The 23847-nt window shown below is 45.4% G+C and overlaps 1 protein-coding gene across 6 annotated transcripts in view; it reads right to left on the bottom strand.

Annotated features, from left to right (window-relative positions):
* The window catches only part of LOC100279182 (uncharacterized), a 39714-nt gene extending 17530 nt beyond the window's left edge, over positions 1–22184 (bottom strand). For 2 of the 6 annotated variants that reach the window (XM_035960507.1, XM_008653072.4), the window contains exons 1-9: positions 21484–22129; positions 20900–21136; positions 19273–19463; positions 18980–19139; positions 13866–14003; positions 13591–13777; positions 12693–12838; positions 12392–12574; positions 9982–10092 (exon numbers count right to left, since the gene is read on the bottom strand). In XM_035960507.1, coding sequence (XP_035816400.1) covers positions 9982–10092; positions 12392–12574; positions 12693–12838; positions 13591–13777; positions 13866–14003; positions 18980–19139; positions 19273–19463; positions 20900–21136; positions 21484–21786 — 1656 coding nt within the window. In that variant the 5' untranslated portion in view covers positions 21787–22129. Of the gene's footprint in view, positions 1–8299; positions 8464–8708; positions 8854–8929; positions 9050–9981; positions 10093–12391; positions 12575–12692; positions 12839–13590; positions 13778–13865; positions 14004–18979; positions 19140–19272; positions 19464–20899; positions 21137–21483 lie in introns of all 6 variants that reach the window. The other 4 variants (XM_008653069.4, XM_020540451.3, NM_001360929.1 and 1 more) reach the window with 4 other exon arrangements.
* Positions 22185–23847: the final 1663 nt, after the last annotated feature.

Below are 23847 nucleotides of genomic sequence, written 5' to 3'. Positions count from 1 at the left end.
CTACTTCTCCACCAATCTCGTACAGCATCAACACACGAAGCACGTGGAGATCAACCTGTTGGGGGCCTTCGTCTGTCAAAGGTCCTCAAAAACACGTTTAACCATTGGATATCAACATGTTGTCAAGTATTGCAGGAGCTTCGGCACCAGAACACCTTCGATGCAGAACGATGGAGGGGCGACGAAGCTAGCTTCGTCATAGTAATTGAGAAGAGACGATGTGAGAAGGTGTCATCCTGAATACTGAAAACAAAAGACAATGTTGCCCTTATATAATTTGTAAATCCAGTGTGTGATCCTTGTGGGTATAAATGTAATTTTGTACGAAGTTGTACGATTCCCTATAAATAGATGAACAGTGTCCTGCATAAGGTACCTTTTTGGTGGGTTGGATAATTGTCGTGTGTAATCTCTTCCCTAGAACACCTTCGTCCTTACTCACTTTGTAAAGCCGAAAGTACGATTGTAAATTCATTATATGAAAGGGGAGAAATGTGATATCGAAAATATCTTAGATGAGTTATCATGTTTAACTTCTTCACATTCTTTACATATTTATGCAATTAAGTCATGATTTACTCGATTAAGTCCTAACCTTCGTCTTCGAAGTAGTTATCTCAAAGAGATAACTGCTTGAAGACGAAGGTTGATTATCTTTTTAATATTGTGTTGCCTTGTTTTCGACTGTGTATAGCAATTGAGAACAAGTGACCAACACAACCTTCACTTCATCAACAAGCGTGTCGCCACCGGTGATGTTCTCATTCTCAACGTCCCGACCATGTCCCAGTTTGCTGACATCTTCACCAAGGGGCCACCGTTGAGTGTATTCACTGAGTTTTGATCCAGTCTCAACATTTGTACAAGATAGAGTTAAGACTATGGGGGTGTTAGACTCCTGTTTAGGGTTAGGCTAGTGTCCCCTTGTATTTACTTGATCACCCCTTTGTAATGGGATTGGCCCACCTAATTGCTTTATATAATATACACCCAACCCTAGGTTAGGGTTAGGGTTTCACATTTTCCAACTCTTTGTAATCTATCAGTTGTCCAACATTTATAGTTGGCCAAGTGACCATGACCTTTTTTTCTCGAACGCGCAGGGGAACTATGTATCATATATATTAAGTACAGAAAGTAGCAAGACGACCTCGTTGTCCATCACAAGATCGTTGATGCCGAAGAAGATTACATTGCTGTCAAACTCATTGAAACAATAGATAGATCCAAGACAAGACTATGTAGTCTCTGTGAACAAGACCACAACAAGGGCATGGTCCCCCGCGGCGTCACTTCTGATGGTCCTTGCATTGTCCATTTGTCATCTATGGTGCCAAATCTCAAACACGGCAAGCATGCCTTTGTTGTCTTCCTCGCCATTCGAGTCAGACACCTAGTTGACGTGGCCACCACTGTCTCACTGTCTCCATCTACTATGAGCTCGTGGACAAGAAAAGTGATGAGGGTGCAGTGGTGGAGTGAAGGGTGAATGTTATGAGCATGCGTGCGGTGGCACTGTAGCAGAGTGATGCGCATGAAGGCACTCGTTTTCCATATACTCATGCACACGATGGCGAAGCAATAGACCAATCGCACATTAATGCAGCACCATGATGGAACTCAGGATGATGAAGGAATTGAACCAACTCATGCGTTGTTCTACGCTTATCAAACAAGAACATTTTTCCAATCCTTATACTATGACGAAAGGGGGGCAGATGGAGTAAGAAACAGCGGTCAACCAATTGTACTGCCAGACAGACAATATCAGTAAACCCCTCTGGTTGTTTCAATGCGTGTTGGTTGGAACTAGCAATGGAGACCAGTCTAAGAGCAAGTAAGGAGGGCAGCAAATAGCTAGTATTGATTTGCAACAACAAGGCGGTCTGGTAACGCCTGTGCTTTGTTTGACATGGCAGTGGTTACTTCTGTAGGAAATGGGACTGCTACAAAATTCTGGATGGACCAGTGGCTGCATGGCAGGACTTTGTCTGAGTGGGTTCCCAATCTTTTTAGTTTGGTCCCCAAAAGAGCAGTAAGGAGGCGTACAGTGAGTCAAGCACTTGCTAATAGGAGTTGGGTGGCTGATATAAGAGGGGCTTTATCTGTGCAGGTGCTGGTGGAATATTTAGCCATCTGACAAATGGTGGATGGTTTGGTACTGCGGCCTGATGTCCCTGATCAACACTACTGAAAATTATGCTCCTCAGGTTGCTACAGCAGCAAGTCAGCCTATGATGCTGTTTGTAGGGACAATCAAGTTCTCTCCTTGTAAGAGGGTTTGGAAGAGCTGGGCACCTCCCAACTACAAGTTTTCCATCTGCCTTGTCATCAATAATCGTTGTTGGACCTCTGATCGGTTGGCAAAGCGTGGGTTGCCCCACCAACCTAGCTGCCCCTTCTGTGACCAAGTTGATGAATCAATACAACATATCCTTATGCAGTGTGTGCTAACCAGGGAGATTTGGATTCGTGTGCTCCAAAAGACTAATCTAGCTGCTGTTACTCCCCCAGACATTTCCAGCAGGCTCAACTCTTGGTGGGGCCAGTCCTCTCGAGCTCTTCCTAAGGTTTCGCATAAGGGCTTCAATGCTTTGGTTGTTCTTGTTACTTGGGAGCTTTGGAAGTATGGGAATGCGTGTGTTTTTTAGGGCATTCGCCCAGATGTGCAGGCAGTGCTGTTTGCTATAGCTTCTGAGGGGCATCTGTGGTATAGGACCAGGGGTGTGGGCTTTCTCCCGTGTTTTGGTTTTTTTGCCTGAGACTGAGGTGTTTATCGTCTTACTCTCAGGGTTGCAATTGTTTTCCCCTTCTTAATTAAATGATATGCAGCTCTCCTGCGTCGTTCGAGAAAAAATATCGAGCAGAGCAATTTGTGGCAACAACAGGTGATTGGCCAAGCGATGTGTGGAAGCAGAAGCAGATAACATGCTAGAGATTTGTAAAAGACAAACAGCTGTTAACTGGCGTGCACAACATCTTGCAGAAGTGTTAAAACAGAGGGATCAACGATATTAATAAAATTTCAAGTACTCCCTCTGTTCCAAAATGTAGGTAATTAAGTTTTGTTCTAAGTTAAACTTCTCTAATTTTAACCAAGTCTAAACATAGAAAAATATATGAACATCTACAGTGCCAAATAAATGAAAAATAAAGGAATTTTATGGAGTTAGAAACTAATTAGGTGTTATAGATATTGGTGCATTTTTCTCTAAATATGGCCAAAGATAGAGAATTTGATTTAGGAGTTAGGACAAAACTCAAAGTCTAAAACGGCCTACATTTTTAGAATAGAGTACAAAACTAAGCAAGGTCAAAATGTACAAAAACAGTAGTATGCCGTGAGCCCCTGGGTGAGGACTAATGGTCCACTCAGGCTCACAGTTATGTTCACTAGCACTGTTGATCCATGTTGACAGCCATCCAGAGTCCTCTGTAGTTGATTGTTAGGAAGTTGTACCTATTGTAACTTGTGATAAGAAACGAACTTAGGGGGTGTTTGAATGCACTAGAGCTAATAGTTAGTCAGCTAAAAAATTGCTAGTGTAATTAGCTAGCTAACTATTAACTAATTTACTAAAACTAGCTAATAGTTGAACTATTACCTAGAGTGTTTGGATGTCTCCAACTAATTTTTTTTTCTTGAATACGCAGGAGAGCTGCGTATTTTTGTATTAAGAAGAAGAAGAAAATGGGGAGAAAAACCCCAGTACAAAGGTGTTACATTTGCCTAACAAAACCAAAACACACCCCATACAACTAAGACACCTCTTCTAAATGGAAGAAAGAGAGCGCTTTGGCTCCAGCCATACACCAACCCATTAACTCCTCCCTTGCAGCTGCCAACACCACCGCAGCGCTAGGGTTACACTTATCAAAAACACACCTATTTCTATGTTTCCACATAGACCATGCACCCAAAATGACTAGAGAATTGAATCCCTTCGATAAAGGTTTGCCCACCCTGGCAGCACTATTCCTCCACCAGGTTTCAAAACAGACATCAACATGGGAAGGGCAGAGCTCCTGGAAACCACCTATCTGCAGAAGGCTGAACCAAAACTGTTTTGCAAAACTGCACTGAACAAGTAAATGGTTGATAGTTTCTTCCATCTGGTCGCATAGAGGGCAAGACTCCGGGTGATCCAGGCCGCGCTTAGCAAGTCTGTCAGCCGTCCAACATCTATCGTGCTCCACAAGCCAAAGGAAGAATTTACACTTTCCTGGAGCCCAGGATTTCCAAATGCGTTCAACAGGCTCAAAGCTAACAGAGCCAAGAAGCAAAGTCCTGTAAGCTGAGCTAGCCGAGTATTCACCCGATTCACTGAACCTCCAGGCATGCACATCGGGAACATCCGGGTGGAGAACCATCCCCTCTAGCAAGTCACAAAGGTCCATGAGATTAGCAAGGGCTGTAACAGAAATAGCCCCCCTCGGATCAGCCAACCAATTGAGATCAGGCAAGGCGTCTTTGACCAGGCGCCTAGAAGCAATGCGCTTGGGCACCATACCCAAGACAGCAGGTGCCACATCCTTAATACATTTGCCATTCAGCCAACGATCCTTCCAAAAGAGACTACCAGACCCATCTCCCAAATGAGTGATAACAGCCGCAGCCACCAAGCTTTGCACAATGTCGCAAGTTTGAATCTGAAAATCCGACCATGGCTTAGTCCTATCTTGCAGCCAAGGCCACCTAGCCCGCAGCGCCCAACTCATGATCTGAAGGTCACTTATGCCCAGACCCCCCAGGTCCTTGGGTCTAGTGACTTTGGGCCAAGTCAGCAGACAATGGCCACCATTCACCTCCTTCCTCCCTCTCCACAGAAAGCCTCGTCTAATCTTATCAATTGCTTTAACAGCCCAAGGAGGGATGTCCAGCGCCAGAGCAGCATAGATCATTCTTGATGTCATCACAAATTGAACATAAATGGCTCTACCAGCTTTTGTCATCAAGTCAGCTTTCCACCCAGGTAACTGGACTGCAGTTTTATCAACAATTGCTTGAACTTGACTTCTCCTAAGCTTTCCAAGAGAAAGCGGGAGGCCAAGGTACTGACAGGGAAACTCTGAAATGGAACATGGAAGGAGCTTCTGAACACAAGCAAGATCCTTCTCAGAATATCGAATAGAAAAAACATTACTCTTCTGAACATTGGTCTTTAGACCGAACGCATCCCCAAAAATCCTAAGGATTTCCAAAATCAGAATTATGTCTGAGGGCACCGGCTTGAGGAAAACCACCGCATCATCCGCGTACAAAGAGAAACGGTGCTGCAAACTGTTCGTGGAAAGAGAGTGAAGCAGCCCTTCATCAGAGGCCCTCTAGATTAGCAAGTTGAGAGTGTCCATGACTAAGATGAAAAGCATTGGAGATAAAGGGTCCCCCTACCGAAGACCCCGCTGGTGAGCAATGTAGTCCCCGGGAACACCATTTAATAAAATTCTCGTCGAAGAAGAGGCTAACAACCCACAAATGATGTCACGCCAGATCTGCCCAAAACCCATCTTCTGTAGGACTTCCAACAAGAAAGCCCAAGAGACCGAATCAAAAGCCTTAGATATGTCGAGTTTGAAAAGAATGTGGGCTTGCCTTTGACGATGAAGAAACCTTGCAGTGTGTTGCACTAGCATGAAATTGTCTAAGATAAACCTTTTTCTTAATAAACGTTGTTTGATTAGGAGAAACCATATCATTCAAATGCCGAGCCAATCTGTTGGCCATCATTTTTGTTACTAACTTCGCGAAGCTATGGACAAGGCTGATTGGACGAAAATCTTTCACTTGGGCAGCACCCTCAACCTTAGGCAAAAGAGTGATAAACGCTGAATTGAGCAGCCCCATGTTTCTAAATTTTCGAGCCCAAACACAAGAGATCGCTGCCATTACATCAGCTTTGATTGTTACCCAACAAGCCTTGTACAAACGTCCGGTGAAACCATCCGAGCCCGGAGCTTTATCCGACGGCATAGATTTTACAGTGTCCCAAACTTCTTCCTCTGAGAAAGGCACATCCACCTCATTTAGATTGAAAGAAGGCATCCCAAGGGCATCAAGATTAAGAGAGTTTTCTCTCCCCAAAGCAGTCCCGAGCAAGCCATCATAGAAATGGAACAAAGCATCAGCCTTATCCTCATGTGATGTCAAAATAAGCCCTTCACTTGTAGATAATGAGCCAATAAAATTCTTCTTCTTTCTGAATCTAGCCTGAGCATGGAACAGGGAAGTATGAGTGTCCCCTTCTTTCAACCAATTAATTCTGGACCGAAGACGGGCTATAGATCTCGACAAGGAGGAGAGCACCAAGATGTGCTTCTTAAGGGTACGCCTTAACCAATCCTCACTTGGAGATAGAGTCCTGCTGTCATGAGCCATCTCCAACCTATGAAGGAGCTCCTGAGCCATTTCAAGTTGAAGTTTTAAACCCCCCACTTTATTATCACTCCAACGTTGCAAAGCCTTTGCCGTAGCATGTAATTTCTTGGAAAGACTAACAAGAGGGCACTGGCCTGCGGGAATCGAACTCCATGTGTTAGCCACAACATCCTGAAAACCCTCCAATTTCACCCAAAAGGCCTGAAAATGGAAGCGCCCTTTCCTTTTATTAATATCATGCAGGCCCAACAAGAGAGGGCAGTGATCCGAATCTTGAGTTGCAGCACTCTGAAGAAGGCAATCTGGAAATAAATCTTCCCAATCAGCAGTACAAAACATCATGTCCAATCTGACTAAAGTAGGACAGGCATGGCCATTCGACCAAGTAAACCTGCGCCCAATCAGAGGAAGCTCCAGCAGGGCAAGATCATCCTTCCACCTTCTAAACCTGCCCATCATAGCACGATCAACATTGGAATTACTCTTGTCTTCATCACTCAGAATCATGTTAAAATCGCCAACAACCAGCCATGGCCCAGAACAGTGGGTCCTAATCAATCTGAGGTCTTGTAAGAACTGAATTTTCTCATGATTCCCTTGAGGGGCATAGACACATGACAACCACCAAGATGACCAAGTCTCAAGGCTAAGATTCACCGAGACACAATGATCATCAATCCTAGAGCCACATGAGCTGATATTATTCTTCCAAGCCACTAGAATCCCTCCACTAGCCCCAACTGAAGGTGTGAAAACAAAATTCTGAAACTCGGACCCAAGCAAACGGAACACAAACAAGCGAGAAAAAACTGACATTTTTGTTTCCTGGAGGCAAACAACATCAGCTTTGACTGAGTCCACCAAACAACGTACAACATCCTGACGAGCCGAGCCATTAAGACCCCGCACGTTCCAGCAAACAATTTTTGACGGATCCATTTGGAAAACCAGTGAAAAAACGACCAACAATACACACGGAGGCGATCAGGCCTGCACCACCGCACCCTGCAAGTCTTCTGGGACAGTCCAGTTGAAGAGAGCCGCAAGAGCTTTAACTTGCAAATCAGTCAGCTGCTCACCGAAAACCTTGGCATAATTATCGAGAACCTCCAGGGACAGCAATTCAGATGGATCCCCACCAATAAGGCCGAGCTCATTAGCAATCCTCCATTTTCCTTTCGAAACTCGTGTTGGGGCCATTACCTTTTCAACATCTGCTCCAGCCAAGCGCCTGCTCCGCCGAGGAAGAGATCCCTCACGAGGTGCCCTGGGGCGACGTTGCCGCTTCTGCGGCACACACAGGGCCCGAGCGGCCGGCCTGGACATTCTGGCGATGAAATCAGCGGTGGTCGCTAACGGAGCAGCCGAGAGAGGGGATTGTTGAGCAGCAGCCCCTCTGCGCTTCCTTCTGAAATATTTGATGGGGGAACAAGGCCACATCTTGAGACCTGCCCCAACAGCCTTCATGGACGGCTTCAACACATTCCCCACTCGGGTGGCGATGGCAGGACCACCCGGGAGGGGATGAAGATGAACTCAAAGTCTCCAACTAATTTTAGCCACTAACTATTAGCTATAGTGCATTCAAACACCCCCTTAGGAAAAGTCAGAGTCTCCTTTGTATAGAGGTTAGAGAGCCCTCCTATACCCTTTGGAAATCAAGCAGCAGTAGATCATGGACCTAGCCCATCTCTTCCACCTCTAAATTGGGCACCAGCCTGCCCTTGTGCTCCCCTACCCTATGTCGCCAGCAACCTCCAAACTTTGTTACTATATTCACATAGCATAGTGCCTCATAGTAAGTCCTAAGTATCTGATTTTTTTTTCATTGCCAGTTTCCATGTGCAGTGCCTTCTGGAGATACTATTTTTTTACTTTCCTCTTAATTTAAAGACACACAACAACATAATAAAAGAACCTTACCAGAATCAGTACTGTAGTTTTGTCAGTCCCCTCAGGTGAATCCCAAAAGGCAGGTGATGAATCAACCACTACAGTCTCTGAGTATATATTTGGAATGATGTGCAGGCCAGATACAGAATCCCATGCCAAGGCAACAGGCGGAAAGCACCGCAATTTACAAAGGTCTAATATACAAATACAACATACAAAAGGTTATTGAGTGTAAATGTGCAGCCAAGATACAGAGCATTACATGCTATCCTATGTTATTGGACATCTAGCAATTGTTGATATCACTCCACATAGTAGTATAGAAATCTACATTTGCTATTAGCAGTTATATTATCCCAAAGTTACCAAAGACTAAGACACTTGCAAAACTTATGCTGCTCTCAAAAAAAAGATTGACAGACGAGAAGTAGCAGCTCACTATTTCTCTCAGCTTCCATTTGATCACCAGGATTTTTTATTCCACATCCGGCAGTTTTCAGTGATAAAGTTACTGGTAGAAGGCCAAGGCTTGCAGAAAATGACAAGTTTAGAGCCAATGGGTGATCCTCCAACAGAAATATTTCCTAAGATCACAAACTATAAGATTCAACCAATATTATAAAATCATAATATAGATTTCAATAATTACTAGCTACTAACTTTGGGAGCAAAGCTGGAGCGGATTATTGTACCAATAGAAAATGAACTTGCCCCTTCCTCAGGACTGAAGAACTGCCCCACTGCCATAGAGGCTGCTGGGGGAGGCCTACCTGAAATTGTCTGTATGCCAAAGTTCAGAACAAGCAGTTTCATTAAAAAAATCCCATCAGTGGTTCATAACATTCATAATATGTTTCCATTTTCCACTGGTAAAAAATAATGGCCATGTTATACATTGAGTGTGCCAAATAGATGCAAGGTGGGATTGGGCTGACCCCCCCTGGTTTCCTTCATCTCTAGTAGTGTTTTTGAGTCCGGTTTCCATGGATTCTTTCGCTTATGTGCGTTACTGGCCTCCGTAAGGAGTCATTGCTGTAATCTGTGGTCTATTTTAGACCTTATTATCTCCTTCTTAATATATTTAAGGCGCAGTTCCCCTGCGCTTTCGAGAAAAAAAAAAGGTGTCTCCCGCGGGCCTGGTTCCAAATATCTATTTGGCACCTAGGATGCCAAATAGCACTGCTGTGTGTGTGTGTACATTTTCTCTACATGTCCGACTTTTATCTTAGTTCCTTTTTATGTGGAGAGGCAAATAAATGGACAATATAGCCTGTAAAAACAGTCATATTGAAGCACTGTCATGTTCAACCCATCTCAACATGTTATAATTATCATGCAATTTACACTTTATTTTATTCATCGCACTTCCGCAGTAGAAGCCGCAGGATTTCAATACAGGAATCAATGTGGACATACCAACAACAACAACAACAACAAAGCCTTTTTATCCCAAGCACGTTGGGGTAGGCTAGAGATGAAACCCCGTATGAAAACCTCAGAGCTCAACCCCAAAGAAAAAAGGGGAAACAAAGGCAAAGGAGAACCGAAAAAACGACGAAACGGGGAAACACATAAAAGAGATAAAACCCACAAGAACCAGCAAGATCTAAATGGACATACCATTGTCCTAAAATTTTACTTGCAAACTTATAAGACCTTTTAATTGGGAAATAAATATTCTAGCACAAGACAAGAATAGCACAAGAGAATACCGGTCGAGGTGCTACTGATATAGTCATGAATCTGAAACCACTCATTTCTCCTGGACTCAGTAGAAGAAATGCAGAAGGAGGTGGTTGCTCAGTTTGACTGCCAGGCTCAACCTAGAAAGTATAATAAACTATTACAAAGGTTGTCAAAATTGTGAGAAAATTTTGTTTTACATGATAAGATCATTTGGATCATGACCCTATCAAGTTTTAAAAATTGTACAATGTCAGTTTTTCTTGACACATAAGTTTTTCGAAGAAAACAATTAGACTAAAAAATTAGAACATTGACATTTTGATGTGTGTATCTACATTTATCTCAATCATAAATTAAATTGATTTTCTAAATGTGAACATATATAAAGTATAATGTAAGAAAGATAACATGTGCCAGCCTAAAATAATATGTAGAGATACCATGTTAAGCTAAAAGAATATAATGGTACAAAAAAATATTTCACATCCTAACATAGCTTATTGTCAGTACAAGTTCGACGAAATGGTGAAGACGGTTCTACACAAGCAGGCAACCCAATCCATTTGTGTCATATTACTAGGATGCTTCAATCTGCATCATCCTAACAACAGCCTTGTATTAAGTCAACAATAATGATGATGATTGAAATGAACTTTACTTGCAACAGAAGACAATAATCAGATCAAAGAATTGATATATTTTATAATGTGTGTTATAAACAATTTAAAACTACATCGCATGCAACATTTTTTATCCTAAGCATGCAAGTACACTCCATACAAATGAACTAGTACTATTATTATTGTCCTCTTCATTAAGAATGATATTGAAATGTCAAAAACAGAGCTTGCAAAACCTTGGTCCTCTCTCCCTTTACAAATTCCTGAGAATGTTAAGCCTTCTTTCATACGGCTATTGTCACTGAGATTGGTACTGGTGCCTCAACATTATTCTGGAAGGACCGATGGATTCATGGTAAATGCATTGAGGAACTTGTGCCATGCCAGTTTGCTGCAATCCCTAGACGTTTGGCCAATAGCAGAAAGGTGCAGGAGGCACTCAATGGCAGGAAATGGATAGCTGACATCCATGGTGCTCTAGCTGTGGGGGTCATTGCTGATCCCCTCACTCTTTGGGATGCCTTACAACCTGTTGTGTTGCAGCAGGGTTTGGGAGATAAACATATTTTCAGGTTGGCCACCAATTGTAAATATTCAGCCAAGGCGGAATATGAGAGTTTGTTCATCGCTCATCAGCTCAACTCATTTTGATCCTTGGGAAAGAATATGGCACTCTTGGGCTCCTCCGAAGTGTAAATTCTTTTTGTGGCTGGCTGCTCTAGGGAGGTGTTGGACAGCGGATCGGATGCAATAAAGAGGGTTGGAACACGCTGAAAAATGCCCACTCTGTGATCAAGAACCTGAAACCATTGATCATCTCCTCATTAGATGTGTCTTTGCAAGGAAATTCTGGTTCAGATTGCTTGGACAGGTTAATCTACACAACTTTGCTCAGCAACCAGGTGAACAGAATACCATAAAGTGGCGGCGAAAGGTGGCTGATCAAGTGAAGGGCTTGGCAGCAAAGGGGCTGAATACCTTGATTATTCATTTATTCTTGGTTCCCGGACAATCTGGAACCACAGAAATGGGTGTGTTTTGATAGACTTTCCCCTAGCTTAGAGCTGGCTTTTAGAAGGCTAGAAGAGGAGAAGGTGCTTTGGGAGATGGCAGGGGCTAAGAAACTCTCTCCTCTTGGCACCAATCCTAGGTCTTGGTAGTTTGTTTAGTTCTTAATGGATACTTTCCTGTATTTTTGTTTTTGGCCACCGTATCGTACCTCCGGATTGTATTGGTCTATTTTGGACCCTGTTTTCTTCTTTTTAATATAATGATACGCAGTTCTCCTATGTGTTCGAGAGAAAAAAAAACTAGTACAACAACTTGAAGAAACATACTTTTATGAAAATAAAAAATGCAAGAATCATGATATAGGCATTGCAGTTAACATTAGGAGAAGACAATGCCTATAGTTATCAGCTGAGCCATCTATAATGGAAACAGCACATTTCTAACATAACTGTTGTAATGACTGGCCAATTCCACAGACAAAAGGATTAATGGTAGAATGTAGGAAAATGAGAATGATTAGGTGAACAATTTTGTGAGTGAAGTAGAATGCAGGAATTGTGTCTATGTTGATAGAGTAGAGTGCTGTTACATATATAGGGGAAGAGCCAGAGGCAAAAGGAAACCTCCTAAACATGGAAACAGTAGGACCCTAATTGATCCTTACCATCCTGGACTCTTCCCCAAATCTCTCTCTATCCTAACCATCATCAGCTATACAAGGCTGGCTGGCTGCTTATGGAAGCCAGACATCACGCCTATATACAAGGCGATGAATATTGCTGTCTAACAAATTTGAAAATAGTACCTGTTTTGGAGCAGGTCCTGCAGGAATTTGGACCATCTTTGATGTAACTTCCACTATCTTTTTACTGGCAGGTAATTCATTTTGCACAGGCGAATGATGTTTTTCTGGCCACAAGTGAATCCTTACTCCAGAACAAGGGGCAAGATTTGTTACAAAAACAAAGTGTCCTCTGCCATTTGATCCCTTCCAAAAGAAAATAGCAATGTTTATTCACCATATGCAGCAGTACTTCAAATAAGGTTTCTTAATGCTAAAAAACACATACAGATAGCAGGAGAACACTAGAAGGTCAGTAACCTACCAGCTTTTTAATATCTAACCATCTTCTCCTGCCATCCATGGCTAAAACAGTAACAGAATTTGATTGAATATACAGGTCCTTTTCAAGGCCATCACTAGTCCATTCAGTGGATGATGGGCAAGAAAGTGAATCTTTTTTGTGTAGTTCTACAAGGAAAATATATAGATATGCTTAGATAAGAAAAATAATATGATACTCTGGTACTAAGTAAATGGATAAGACCCTATAATTAACTACAAGGGTTGGCATCACATTTGATTGGCAGACCCCCTGGGAGATCAGAAGTATGAATGCTTGGCGGATGAATGATTTTGCATATGAACTTGAACTATGACTGTATAATTTCCTTGCCTTGGTAATGAATTTTGGGTTTACAGTTGTAGAAAAAAACATCACATTTGATTGAATAAATGCTAGTCTTGATTTTACAGATATATGCTAAGTTATATCGACTAAAATATTGGAACACTATCATAATTGTATCCTGCCTATTTGATGTGTGATATAAATATGATATAAGTAGCAGTTTGACATCCTCTCTACAGCATACAAAGTTACCAATTCCATGAGCCTCATGTTACAGCAGTGTTGCAGTAATGTTGCACAAATTAATAAACATCTTAGAATGACGACATAAACTATAGCAAAGAAGCCATCTTAACAAATTAAATAAATCCAAATTAATTGAAGAGGTAAAAAATCTGCTTATACGATAGAATGTTTACAAACAGAAATAGTTTTTTTTAAAGATAAATATGGTCTTCAAAATTTTCTACATAGATTTCACATACTGACCTTTATGTGCTCATTCATTCCATAAACAATTCATCTCCTAAACAATCAACTTTCTAATTAATCCAACTACAAAGGACTTAAGGAGGTAAAGATTGAGCTATACCGCCAGCATCCTGATTCTCATTGGCAGGTAAATTTCGTGACAGAGAAGCAGGAACATGAGTCATTGAACTCAGAGACTGAGGAACTGCACTTTGGAGCATTTTTGTGAACACAAAAACTCTTTTTTGTGTGCTTGAAAATGGCTGCCTGTCAACAGGATCTATTATGCTAAGAAGAGTGTGTGCAACCTGGACAATGTCAAGCCAATATAAGCACTGATGTTACTGCACACTGCAAAGCATTCATTGAATTTGCTGTTGACACATAGTTCCGAACCTGTACAGCTAATTGATTACACCATAGGATAGATTGATGTTCCATGGATAACCAAACATTCTTCATACTGGAGCTTCCTACCATAAAGCCGTGAGTAGAAGGCACAATTCCATCCAATGATGCCAACCTTGACCTAATCTGAATAAAAATGAGTTTGAAATCACAATCTCAACATCCTAAACAACACACTCGCCAAATATTCAGATCTTGCTTGCATCAAGAATTGTGAAATTCCAGACCTTAGTGTACAGATATTTTTTTCTCGAACCACGCATGAGAGCTGTGCGTCATTTAATCAAGAAGAAAAAAGACACCACCACCACCCCAAAAAAAGATTATACACCCCAGGGGGTGATACAGAACCAGTGTAGAAAAAATGTAACTGAACACTTTCCTAGGCACATGTTTAAGCATGAAATGGAGCCCTGGCACATCATCTAGACCATAGGTGTCCAAAACAAGACAAAAGAGAGAGAGCGATTGTTATGGTCGCTAGATCGGTGAGGGATTGGAGAGGGGTATCGATGGACAGGAACGTCGGCCGGGGGCCTCTGTCCACGGCCGAGCAAAAGGAGGGTTTCTCTCTTCTAATTCTTGCCTACTTTATTTCTCATCCATTGATTACATAAATAGGCCAGCTGGCCGCCCCAATCTAGCTAGAGATCCTTATCTCCTTAAAACTCTCCTAAGAACTCTCAACAACTACTAACTGATAACCTTCCTAGATAATCTCCTAAATAATCTCAACTAATCTTCTAATCTTATCTCTAACTATCCTTATCTAATCCCCCTTGGAGGGCCCATGGCTGCTGCTGTCGCAGCCCCTCCGTGAGGGTTTCTCCCTTCTAATTCTTGCATATTTTATTTCTCATCCATTGATTACATAAATAGGCCAGCTGACCGCCCCTATCTAGCTAGAGATCCTTATCTCCTTAAAACTCTCCTAAAAACTCTCAACAACTACTAACTGATAACCTTCCTAGATAATCTCAACTAATCTCCTAAATAATCTCAACTAATCTTCTAATCTTATCTCTAACTATCCTTATCTAATCCCCCTTGGAGGGCCCATGGCTGTTGCTGCCACAGCACCTCTGTGGGCCTCCTTAGTCCCTGACACTACACCCCCTGGACAAGCAGCTCGTCCTCGAGCTGCAGCATCCAACAAACGACCTGTAATGACCTAACCTATCACCGAAAAATGAACCTTTTACATCTCGGCTCATCTTTTAATTATTCTAACTATAATGCAACTGCAAGCATCATCATGTGTCCCAAGGAAACGTTGCACAGCAAAGAGGAGGGTGTGAGCTAGAACCACGGAGGTAAAGACACAGCGGCCTTTGGAGGCGGGCCCGTGGAGGCCAACGTTGGTGTTGCTTGCAGCAAGTGAATCCCGTGCAGTGCAGCCCCTCATGGTCCCGCGGCCACCAATGCGCATAGGGTGGTGTGGCTGGAGTAGATGGTGGCGAGGCCAGCAGACCCCCTTTACAAAGGAGAGTAGTCGTGGTAGTTGCCCAGTCACCACAGATGAAGGTCAGTGTCGGACGGAGCGTTGCAGAGGGGCGTCATGTCTTGCGGCCTCTTGAACGCGGAGGTGAACAACCACCACGTTGCTCGGGCGCGCTGGTGCAGCTATGACTCCCCCGCAATGGAGCACCCCCATCATCTGCTTCACCCGCCGACGCGCTAGGAAACCGCGTGCTGTCGTGCTGCAGCCTGCAGGTGGACGGCCGCCGCCGTCTGTCGCGAAGCAACCACCCTCTCCTGGACATCGCTCTTGGGGTCAAGGGTAGCGGTGGTGGCTGCCCCTGATGACAGGGGCGGTGTCGACGATGAGGGCACGACAAACGTGGCAGCAGAAGTCGCCACTGCTACGAGGGAACCAAAGCGCTGCTGGCACATGATCTTGAACTGTGGCCACGTGACCTCACGCTCGTCGCGTTCCAGCCGCCAGAACCACGTATGTGCGTGGCCGGTGAGGTGATATGATGCCAATCAGGCCTTGTCAGACTCCAGAGTGCGCTGGCTCAAGAAGAACTGCTCGCAGCCGTTGAACCACCCTAGAGGGTCACGGTTGCCGTCGTAGATGGGAAAGGAGGGGGTGTTGCAGTCGTTGACATGGTAGCAGCAGCGAGGGTTGGTGCAAGGGGCTGGTACACCGGTCCTGGTATGGTTGCCCCTGGCGTCGTCGGCCATGCAGCTGGTGATGAAGACGACCCTGAGGGCGCACGCAATTGGTAGGCATCGCCGCCCACGAAAATGTAGGTGCCGGAGCGAGCGATAACGGCCAGACCGCTGGTGCTGGCATGTTGCTGGAGAGCGCCATGCTGATTGCATTGAGCCTCGCAAACAGATCGTCGAAGTACGCCTGGTCGGGAACCCAAGGACCCATGAGAGGCAGAGGCGAGGCCATGGGCCGCTCGTACTGCGTGACGTTGTTGTAGGGGTTCCAGTAGTAGAGGTAGCCGGTGATGCAGTCCACGAGGCCGTGCCACGGCTTGGGCAGCGACGAGTCTCCCGGCGCGCACAACAGGGCTGCGCGCCCGGACGAGCCACTACCGCTCGACATCGGGTTCGGTTGGGTCTAGGCAACCCGCAGTGGAGCCCACAATGTGGTGCGGAGGTGGCGTCCCGGCGGCGCGGGGCGGAGGCGTTCCAACGGCGCGGAGGGTGACGCAACCTGCCGTGTGGAGGAGGAGGTGGAGGCGGCGGCGGCGGACCCAAAGCGGCGAGGCCTCTGGCGTGGAAGTGGCCTGACGAGGGGCGCTGAGTGGGTCGCCGGGCTGCGCGCGAGGGATCGTGCGTCGACGCTGGCGGGTCGGATGTACGCGCGCTGGTTTAGGTGTGGTGGTGAGTGACGACGTAGATGTGGCGGACACACGACGGAGATGTGGTGGCTGCTGCATGTTGCGGGCGAACAGCGCAGGAACATACGCGGTGAAAGGGCGATGGGAAAAAATTGGCTCCGAATACCAGATGTTATGGTCGTTAGATCGGTGAGGGATTGGAGAGGGGTATCAATGGACAGGAATGTCGGCCGGGGGCCGCTGCCCACGACCGAGCAAGAGGAGGGTTTTTTTCTCGAAAAACGCAGGAGGACTGCGTTTTAGATATATATTAAGAAGAGAGACAAGGGTCTAAGAGACCCAAACAAAATAATAACACACTCCCTATGGAGGCCAGTAACACTCGTACATGAAAGGATCCATAAAAACACCCACACTCCCTACAGCAACCTATGCAGGGGGACAGCCAAGAGGGAGAGCCCTTTGGCTCCAGCAATTTCCCAGCCTCTTCTTTCCTCATCTGCATGCTCCATAATCAGAGGAAGGTTGGGAGACCCTCCATCAAAAATGACTCTATTACGATGCTTCCAAATCATCCACGATCCTAAAATGATGACGGAGTCAAGACCTTCCCTGACCAGACCATTTGTTGTCTCTGATACCCTCTCCCACCAATCCATAAAAGAAACTGCATCTGGCTGTGGGGCTAAACTATGCAGCCCAAACTTTCTTAGCAGGTTGTACCAGAAAATCCTTGAGAAGACACAATTCACAAGCAAGTGGTTCAGAGTTTCCCCTTGCTGGTCACATAAAGGACATCTGATAGGGTGATTCAATCCCCTTTTTGCCAAGCGATCAGCTGTCCAACATCTATTTTGTGCCACCAACCAAATGAAAAAACAGCACTTTGGTGGAGCCCAAGATCTCTAGCAAGAGGAGGGTTTCTCCCTTCTAATTCTTGCATACTTTATTTCTCATCCATTGATTACATAAATAGGCCAGCTGGCCGTCCCTATCTAGCTAGAGATTCTTATCTCCTTAAAACTCTCCTAAAAACTCTCAACAACTACTACTCTCCTAAATAATCTCCTAATCTTATCTCTAACTATCCTTATCTAATCCCCCTTGGAGGGCCCATGGTTGCTGCTGCCGTAGCCCCTCCGTGGGCCTCCTTAGACCCTGACAGCGACAAACAGTAAAGTAGTAGACCAAGGCCATGTGTTAACTCTCCCTAGGCTCTAGAGTAAACCCTAGAGTAAACCCTAGCTCTAGGCAGTGGCCTAGCGCCTTTTACATCCTTGATCAGAACTGGAACCAAAACCAGCAGCCCAACAAGGGAAGAATTGACCCTCATATGGGCTCGGTCATGCTATCGGATCAATCAAATAGTCTGCCCATTGGACCGCTAAGGTAGGTCAGTATGTCAGATCAGCAGTTTTTCAGGAAACCACAACAGTTGGAGCAGCCCAACATCGTGAACCAAAAGATGCAGGAGTTTGTGAATGTAGTGTCCAAGTTCAAACATGCATTCTGTGTTCAGCATTCACGTAGCTAGGCACACGTGGTCCATTCACCTCATACCTAGATCAGGTCAATGCCACTACCCTAGTTTTGAGAAGTATAATAATGAAAAAAACAAAAATACAATTAAAAATGCCCACTAGAAGCGAAAATCAACAATTTCAATGAGTCTGTTGTGTACTCCTGTCCCGAAATGTAAGGTATTGTGTACTCCTGTTCCAAAATGTAAGGTATTTTTCTGTACTCCTGTTCCAAAATGTAAGGTGTTTTGTTTTTGTTCTAAGTGCTAAGTCAAGCTTCTTTGGCTTGCAGTACTGGGCCAAGTTTACACAAAAATGCACCAACATCTACAACATCAAGTAAGTTCCATTAAAACCCACATGAAATGTCTTGATAGTTCATTAATTTGGTACTATAGATATTAATATACTTTTCTATAAACTTGGTCAAAGTTACATCTTAGAAGGAGGTAGTATTTACTATTTGGAAAATGGGTCAAACGAACTTCGTTAGAAAATTTTAAAATAGGGAGTGATAGATTATTACAGTACATTGCAACATGCTGAATATCAAGATGCTAAGAGAACATCATAATTTAGTAGAAGTGTCATGACACTTGTGCTTTCATAGTTTCATGACATGTCATACATAATTACAGGGCATTAACTAAAAGTGGAACCAAAGAATAGATTGGCATGCAAGAAGACATAGATCATAAATGATCACAGGAAAAATCTTGTCCTTGAAGAAAGCATATGGATAACCGAATCTGCATAAGATTAATGATAACACTGAAAGAGGTACCTGATAATCATGAATGCCACCTGATACAGAGACAACAACTACATTAGATAATTTTGAACTGATTGCATGTGATACACCAGTCTTGTATCCCTTTCTCCATTCTTCATTGACATGGGAGAAAAAATGACCCAAGGATGGCTGAAGTGCGATGGGAGGGTACCTGTATAAGAAATTATGTGACATCTAAGTAACGCTTGCTCATCCACCCAATGGTGAAAATTATAATCAATGGTGAAAAAAAAAACCCCGCTCTCACAACTACAACAAATAAATAACAGAGAACCAGAGAGTACTGGTGTGGGCTGGAAAGTGTCAGTATAGTTTCCACCGCTGATTTCCTCAGGTTTGGGTGGACTACAGCTGCTCGAGCCACAAAACCACCCATCGAATGGCCAACAAGTATAACACTGGATGGCAGGTCAGGAGAGGATTGAGCACCACCCTTTGATCTCTCCAAATGTGATTCTTTGTATTGGTCAAGGATCTACAAAGCACAAGATCAAGTCATGCTAAATTTTTATCACTGATGAAATCCTTAGGCATTACAATATGCATGGAAAGTTGGAAACTTCAGTGCCATAAATTTGTGGCAATTCTAGATTAAGTGCACAGCAATGTTTTGTTGTGAACATAGTCATCTTAAACATTTTAAAAATTCCAACAATGTGTGGAAATCTTCCTATTCAATGGTGGCTAAAAGAAAATTAGATTACAACATTAATGAGCAAAGGGTCAAATAGGTAAGCTAAGATTGAAGCTTAAGGCCCTGTTTGTTTACCCTCGAGATTATATAATCCAGCTTAAATAAGTTAAGAAGCAAACTGTTATGGCCGGCAGCCTAGTAGCCCTTATAAAATCAGTTAGCTTCAATGCTGCGGCGCGACGAGCCTACACTGCACTGGCCGCGCGTGCCAGCAGCGTTTTGGGCCTCCTCTGCGCAGCAACAAGTTGGGCGAAGTGGCATGCCTGTCGTTCTGCTCCACAGTGGAGGACTACCAGGATCGATTCCTGGCTCACCTGTGCCACGCGGAGCCCATGCCACCACCGCACCAACAAGCACAACTCTTCACTGCCGGACTTCCATGGCATCTCCGGGTGGACGTCAAACTGTGCGCACCCAGCGACCTGCAGTAGGCCATGGCCCTCGCCTGCATACGCGCGCCGCAGCAAGGCTCGGACGGCCACGCGCCTCCGCCCTCTACGCATCTACTGGCTACACCATCCTCTACGCTGGTAGCGGCTGCTGCCTCCACCCCAGCAGCACTGACGTTCAAGCGCCTCACCCCAGCAGAGATGACAGAGTGATGCCGCCAACGACAACGGGGTGGCTGTTGCGGAAGATCCCCCACCCCCATAGTCCTACCTTCTAGGTCGAGCACGAGTTGTTTTGGGAGGCCGGGAGAGTTGTTATGACCGGCAGCCTAGCAGCCCTAATAAAATCAGTTAGTTTGTTTAGATGGATAAGTATCAGTTAGTTTGTTTAGATGGATAGGGATAAGGAGTTTGTTTAGATAGATAAGGAATTGGTTTGTTAAGATATTAGATAAGGTCGGCTGCTATCTCAGCCCTATAAATGTACTCCAATCAATGAAAGATTAAGCAGGCAAGTATCTTGCCCGTGTTTCCTCCATCCCGCTAACCGCATCGCGTGAACAGTGTCGCCACTCCCAACCACCAGCCCGACGGCGCCCAAGCGTCCCCAACCCTAGACCTCAAACCTATCACTCGTACTACCTCCGTAACCCTAATCCCAACACAAACAAACAACACAGATTATTAGATGGATTATATAATCTAGATACCTAGATTATGATAATCCATAAGCAGGTCATTAGGTGCTTATATAATCTATATAAGCTGGATTATATAATCCTGGAAGGAAACAAACAGAGCCTAAAGCTAAAGGTTGGGACTAGTTACCCTATGAATCGCGTAGACAACATATTCAGTATGCTCCTCAAGTATCTGACCATCCATAGCAGAGTGCTCTCCTTCAAGGTCAACAGCAAACCAGTCCAACATGCGGCCATACCGTGAAGGAATAGAAAAATTGTTGAGTCCATCTCCTGGTAAACTACTAGATGCTTCCTGATAAAAGGTGGGCTCAAGTGGACCATTCTGATAAGCTCGAAAAGATTCTGCAGCCAATGACCGAACCTAGATTCCACATATGGACATTAGTAACAGCAGTACTGTTGAAGCATTAGAAACCAAAAAAAGGCTAAAACTCAAGTGCATAACCTGTATAATGTCAGACATCTTAGAATAATTCAATTTGAATAAACTCCCAAAATAGCACAATGGGCATAATAGAGATACACCAGACATGATTGTGTCAAGTTCAAATATAGATTTCACCCACCAATGCAAATTTATTATCACTAAATGCAACACATTTGATTCCATGACAAAGTTTTAAACCAAGGACAACAAAAGGTGGTAAAACAGTCTCTTCGGAGACATCAGATAAAAAGGTAGTAGTAAAACACGCGAGACTTGATCACCTGCTTGTAACTTCCTCCGTTGCCGGGAATAAAGAGCACGGGCACGCCCCTGAGTCCCCTAATGTGCTTGGCGAAGTCGATCTGCTTCCAGCCCTCATGGTACAGGAACAAGCCATATCTATCTGAGGAGATGTTCCGGGGCGTGGCGGCGATGGGAATGTAGGTCGGGTACATGTAGGTCATGACGCAGCCATTGGGCACCGGACGCAGCAAGCGGCTGAGAGCTGCAAGAGCGACCCAGGCGGAGAAAAGCAGCACGGCACCAACCCTGCAGCTGCCCCGGAACCCGCCGCCGCCGCCCATGGGGTAAGAGAAGCTCGGGCCAGTCGCTCCGATATCGAGCTAAGATCAGAGAGGAGGAAACGGTGAAGGCTCCGGATCACGGAAGAGATCTTGCACCCTGAAGGCAGCTCGGGGGATCCGGGCACGGCGAGAGACGGAGGCCTCGCGGGAGCGGCGATTCCTCGGGCGAATGCCGCGGCCAAGGGTCGCGTCCTGCGGAGAACCCGCAGAGGAGGACGGGTGGTGGAGATGTGCAGGTCAGCAGGTGGTGCTGGGGCGGTGGGGCGAGGGAAGCGGCGGCGATCAGGGGACCTTGCTCTCGTGCTGGCTTTGGAGGGGAGTTGCGAGCCGGGTTCGCTGGCTCGTGGGGCCGATCGGCAGTGGCTGTCGGATATGGAGGCGCACGAATGTTGAAGCATAGAGTGGGCTTCGCCAATTTAGCGTAAGGCCTATAAATCTTTTATCTTTATCTTTAACTTTATACTATACTAGGTGAGTGCTCGTGCGTTGCAACGGGACTACTACATTGCAACCTTTAAGCACAAGGGATTTGCCACTTGCAACGAGGCCAAAAGCTCCAATGTCCGGGAACAATTCAGAAGAGGCGAAAATCATAATGCAGAGTCCTTCAGACGGGCAACAGATTATTGGCATCATTGGTAAGTACCAAATGTCACAACACAACAATGTAGCAACAGAGAATACAGACCTGAGTCCTGAGGATGGTATCCTTGTCCACCTTGGCCTTTAGACTTTGTCATGGACGGTGCAGTCGTAGTGTGAGTTGGATTGTCCCAGCTCTTCCTCTCGGGCTTCGCAGCCGACCTGCTCCCCAGATCAATCATCTTGGAGATACCAGCCACCAGCACCCCAACCTTCTTCATGGCGGTGCCTTCCCTAGACAGTCGGCGTGTGCTAGGCGACAGGGACGCCTGGGATTCAGCAGGCGCGGGCGACGGCGTGGGAGAATTTGTCGCCACCTCAGCTCGCCCTCCTCCTCTAGTGATGCGCTCGAGCCCCCGGCTTCGGCAATCAGCGGCGGGGCCACACTGGACGCGACGTTGGGTGGGGGAGTAGCGCTGGGGTGGGATTCTGGATTAGAGATGGTGCAGGAGCAGGAGAGGAGGCTGAGAGAGCCGTCGTGGGAGGAGATGCCGGAGGAGTTATCGTGGGAAGAGATGTCGAGGGACGGCCGTGGTGGTCCTTGAGGGGATGACGACGCACGCGGGGGCTGAGAAGACAGACGGGCGCGGCGTTTCAGGGGGGAGGAAGGAGGCGCAACGGCGAGCACAGGTGAGGGCCAGGCTGGGGTCGGCAAGGATGGGACGTGGCAGCCGTGAATGGCGGGCGTTGGGAGATGACAGGGGCGATGGTGAAGCAATATGGACACCCACGTTACGTCCTTATAGAGTAGTTTTTATATAATCGTTGTGCACTAACATTTTATCAAATATTTTGTATACCGTTGCAACGCACGGACACATACCTAGTATATATATTATTCCGCTCATGTGTTCTCTCTACCGCGGAGCATATATATATATATATATATATATATATATATATATAGTGTTGATCTGTGATTGTGTCATGGGCATCATAGGGAGCGATCACTCATGTGGGGGGCCGCACCTATGTGCGCCAAAAGCGAGAGGCCGCAGGGGGCGCTGGCAGCAGCGCGCGCAAGGAAGGCACGGGCGCTGGCAGCAGCACGCGCAAGGAAGGCATGGCAAAGGAAAGCGCGCACAAGGAAGGCATGGCAAAGGAAAGCGCGCGCAAGGAAGGCATGACAAAGGAAAGTGACTGATTTGGTGGCTAAATTGATAGACCTAAATTTAGGGGAGATAATTTCAATTAGTCACTTGCCTAATTAGTGGTTGCCTAGTTGGTCAACCGGTGGCCTATATATAGGCCTATACGCAGGAGACAAAGGAATAAGGAATATATTATCAAATCAATCTCTCTCTTGCAATGACTCTCAAGCGCCTAGGGCTGCTACCCTAGAACCAAGCCTGCGGCAGAGGGGTATAACCTAGCCGGAGAAGACAGCTATCCCCATGGACCGAAGGTCCATGACACCTG

Source organism: Zea mays, chromosome 7, assembly GCF_902167145.1.
Source record: "Zea mays cultivar B73 chromosome 7, Zm-B73-REFERENCE-NAM-5.0, whole genome shotgun sequence".
NCBI classification, from domain to species: Eukaryota; Viridiplantae; Streptophyta; class Magnoliopsida; order Poales; family Poaceae; genus Zea; species Zea mays.
The sequence above is the reverse complement of the archived record's forward strand: the minus strand, read 5'-3'. Positions and strand labels throughout refer to the sequence as shown.